This window comes from Ailuropoda melanoleuca, chromosome 1 (assembly GCF_002007445.2).
Source record: "Ailuropoda melanoleuca isolate Jingjing chromosome 1, ASM200744v2, whole genome shotgun sequence".
Taxonomy (NCBI): domain Eukaryota; kingdom Metazoa; phylum Chordata; class Mammalia; order Carnivora; family Ursidae; genus Ailuropoda; species Ailuropoda melanoleuca.
In genome coordinates this window covers 101178568-101182051 of record NC_048218.1, presented here as the reverse complement: position 1 = coordinate 101182051, position 3484 = coordinate 101178568, and the positions used below count along the sequence as shown (strand labels likewise).

The 3484-nt window shown below is 37.6% G+C and overlaps 1 protein-coding gene across 1 annotated transcript in view; it reads left to right on the top strand.

Annotated features, from left to right (window-relative positions):
* Positions 1-435: 435 nt before the first annotated feature.
* Positions 436-3484, top strand: part of LOC100472458 (schwannomin-interacting protein 1) — a 559220-nt gene continuing 556171 nt past the window's right edge. Inside the window, exon 1 of the mRNA XM_034663788.1 lies at positions 436-533. Within this exon, the coding sequence (XP_034519679.1) occupies positions 475-533 (59 nt within the window). The 5' untranslated portion in view covers positions 436-474. The remainder of the gene's footprint in view (positions 534-3484) is intronic.

The window sequence follows — 3484 nt, the reverse complement described above, 5'->3', positions numbered from 1 at the left end:
GGTGTGTGTGTGTGTGTGTGTGTGTCTGTCTTGTGCATTTCTGAGCACTGTGGCTCAGGGATGAGGTTACCTAGAGTTACCAAGAGACAGGAGAGGATGATTGCTGAATGGCCAAACCCAGCACACACTCATTAGAGCCCTTCACCCAGCAACCAGCAAACATAATACTGTTGACAAAGTAAATTTGGAAGAGCATGAGTGGATCCATATAAACACATCCCTACTCTGGGAAAATAACAGGAAGCATTATCTCTAGTGGCATTAAAAAAATCACACAATTTGAGTGGCAGTATTATATTCTAACTTGATCAAGGATCAAATTTTATTGTATGTTTAAGTACTTATCCATCACAAAGTCCAGAAATCTCAACAGTGTGTTATCTCAATTTTGCAGACAGGTGTACTCAAATATTATTACCCACAAGTACATGGGATCAATTTGTAAGATACTTCTTTTCTTTTTCACAGGAAGAAATGAAAAGATTGCAGAATCCTTTAGAACAAGTTAATGATGGAAAATATTTACTTGAAAAGTAAGTAAAAAATACCAAAGGAAATTAAATTATATTTGAGGTTAAAAAGCTTTCAAGAAAAAAAAAAAAACCTGGCAAGGCAAAAATGAATAAGTAAAATCCACAGTTTCTTATGATATCATTGTAGTCAGGACCCAGAAATATGGCTCATCTGAGATACAGTTAGATAGATTTATGGCCAGTTGAGCTATGATACACAAGCTGTACTGATTAACAGAGTAATATGATACATGGAGATGTGGTGCTGTGTCTGAGGGCTTAAAACTTGAAAACCCTGCCCTGTTTTGGCTTTTAATCAATGACATGTATGGAAGGCAGTCATAAAATTTGCAAAAAGCTTAAAGATAATGCTAAGACCAATAGAATGAACATTTAAAATAATACAACAGAATGGAACAAAACTGCACTAGAAAGAAAGCAAGCAAGAAAGAAATGAAATTTAACAGAGATACAAGTGAATTTTTCATTTAGATTTTTAAAAAATTGTGCAATTTGAGCATGTGAGAGATATATTCTGATTTCAATTTGTAAATAGATACTTTGAGGTTTTATCTGATATTAACACGAGACCATGATTCTATATGGCTTCTAAAAATATTATCACAATATTAGACTGATCAATAGCCACGCATTGTCAAGATAAAAGAAAAAATGAACTATCATTTACTGAGCATTTATAATATCCTCCCTATTAGTGAATGCTTACAGATGTTCCCTCATAGAATTCTGATTACAGCCTTTGACATAGGTACTATTTCCATTTTATTGACGGGGAAAGAGGCTCAGAGAGCTTTCAGCACTTGTCTAAGTATATTTAGCTAAGAGTAGCGAGAGTGAGAATTTGGATACCACCAGAGCTCCAGCTCTCAACCACTGGCTAAGTCCCAATGCAAAGCCCATGTGGGTGTCACCAGTGGCTCTGGTCATCACATTTAAAAAGCATATAGAGGGGCACTTGGGTGGCTCAGTCAGCTAAGCGTCCAACTCTTGATTTTGGCTCAGGTGTTGATCTCAGGGTCCATGAAGCCCGTCCGTGGGCTCCACCCTGGGTGTGAGGCCTGCTTAGGATTCTCTCTCTCCTCCTCCCTTGCTCTCCGCTGCTCATATGCTCTCTCTTTCTCTGTGTCTTTCTAAAATAAAAATAAAAATAAAATAAAATAAAATAAAAACCACATAGACCTTCCCAAAAGCATCAGAGGAGGTGAATTAAAATTGTGAGGGTTCTGGAATCATGTGAAACTATCACAAAGAGCTGAGCATGTGTACTTAGAGAAAAGAAATCTCAGAGGGAACATAATGGCTTTCCTTAAACATTTGAAGGAATTTTCCTATTAAAAAGGGACTAAATTACTCTTCTTGCTCTAGAGAGCGTAACAAGAAATCGGCGAGCAGGATTTATGGAGAGACAGCTTTGTGACTCAGAAAAAGAATAACTTTTGTAAAAATGCTGCCTGCCCAACAGAATGGACTTCCGTGTTAAGGAGTGAGATGACAGATACTAGAAGTACCCAAAAAGAGTGAAATGCCCATCCAGCTGAAGTGCTATTGAAAGCATTCCTGAAAATGGGAAATCTTGGGTATGATTCCTCTTTCTGATTTTATCCTAGCTTTGTGAGTCTGGACAAATTATTTAACCCCCCTGAACCCAGCTGCCTCATCTTTAAAAATGAAGATAGTAACACTAACTTGACAGTCTTAGAGCATTAAATAAGACACGCACGATAGCACAGTGCCTCCAATGTCAGCTCCATCTCTTTCCATCCCGGTGGCTGTTTGGACTGGACACTTTCAGGTTCATTCTATCTCCATGGTTCTAAGAATTTGCCATGTCATCACTTGAAGGACAGTTTCAGCCCTTTGATTAAATGTTTCTGAGTTATCTTCAGATTTAATTTATCCTTATCATGTCTACTCTCATTAATATGAATAACTAAGAATAAATTAGTTCAGTTCTGCCCCCCCATCATCACTAGCAATATGTAAACAATAATAATTAAAAAGTTTTTGGCTGTGTAACTAGAAGGATTTTCCTCTATGGAGATTAGTGTGATGACATTAGATCACTGGTTCTTCATCCTGGATGCCCTTAAAATCACCTGGGAGTTAATAAAAATGGCATAAGCCTTGGCATAATCTTCACCCTAGAAAAGTTGAATCTGAATCACTAGGGACGAAGTCCTTAAATTAGTATTTCTTAAAAGCTGACCTCATGTGATTCGAATGAGGAGCTGGGGATGAGAACCAGTGATCCAGGTGCATTTTAGATTCCTTTGGTTATTCAATAATCTCACGTAGTTTAATTCTCTTAGGACACACTTTCTCTGTGACTTTCAGCCCTTTTGACATGCGGCCACTGAGCAAACAGTCAAGAAAGAATTTTTGAGACATTTTCGGTGCAAAAAGGTGTTTTTATTAAAGCATAGGGACAGGACCGGTGAGCAGAAAGAGTGATTGATTGTGATTGATTATACACTTTTAGGTTATGGGGTGAGGGTGGAGATAAAGTCTTTAAATGGATTTCCATATTCTAAAGAAGACTTACAGGACCCTGGAGGTCTGGCTGTTCTCAAACTAGGTGCTTTTAGTCTCTAGCAAAACATCAACATTATTAAGGCAACCAGGAGTTCCTTGAGGAATGTCACACTCTACCTGTCTTAGGTATTTGTCAATAGGCTGCAAGCTGTAAGGAAATTTAATTTAATTTAATTTTACCTACATTTCTCTTGACTTTGCTCTCATCACTTTTATCTATTAAATTTGATTATGCTGGTATTTCATTATTGACTTCAATGTAAGAAGTGAACTCCTGAAGTTTTTTCCTTGCTAATTGACCACAACTCTGTATTAAACTTCTCCCTAATACCAGCATGTATCTTCCCCAGCTCTCTGCTCTCAGGAAGATTTGTGAAGATTAATGGCAGATATGTGGGCTTCCGCCTCCTCCTTCTTCC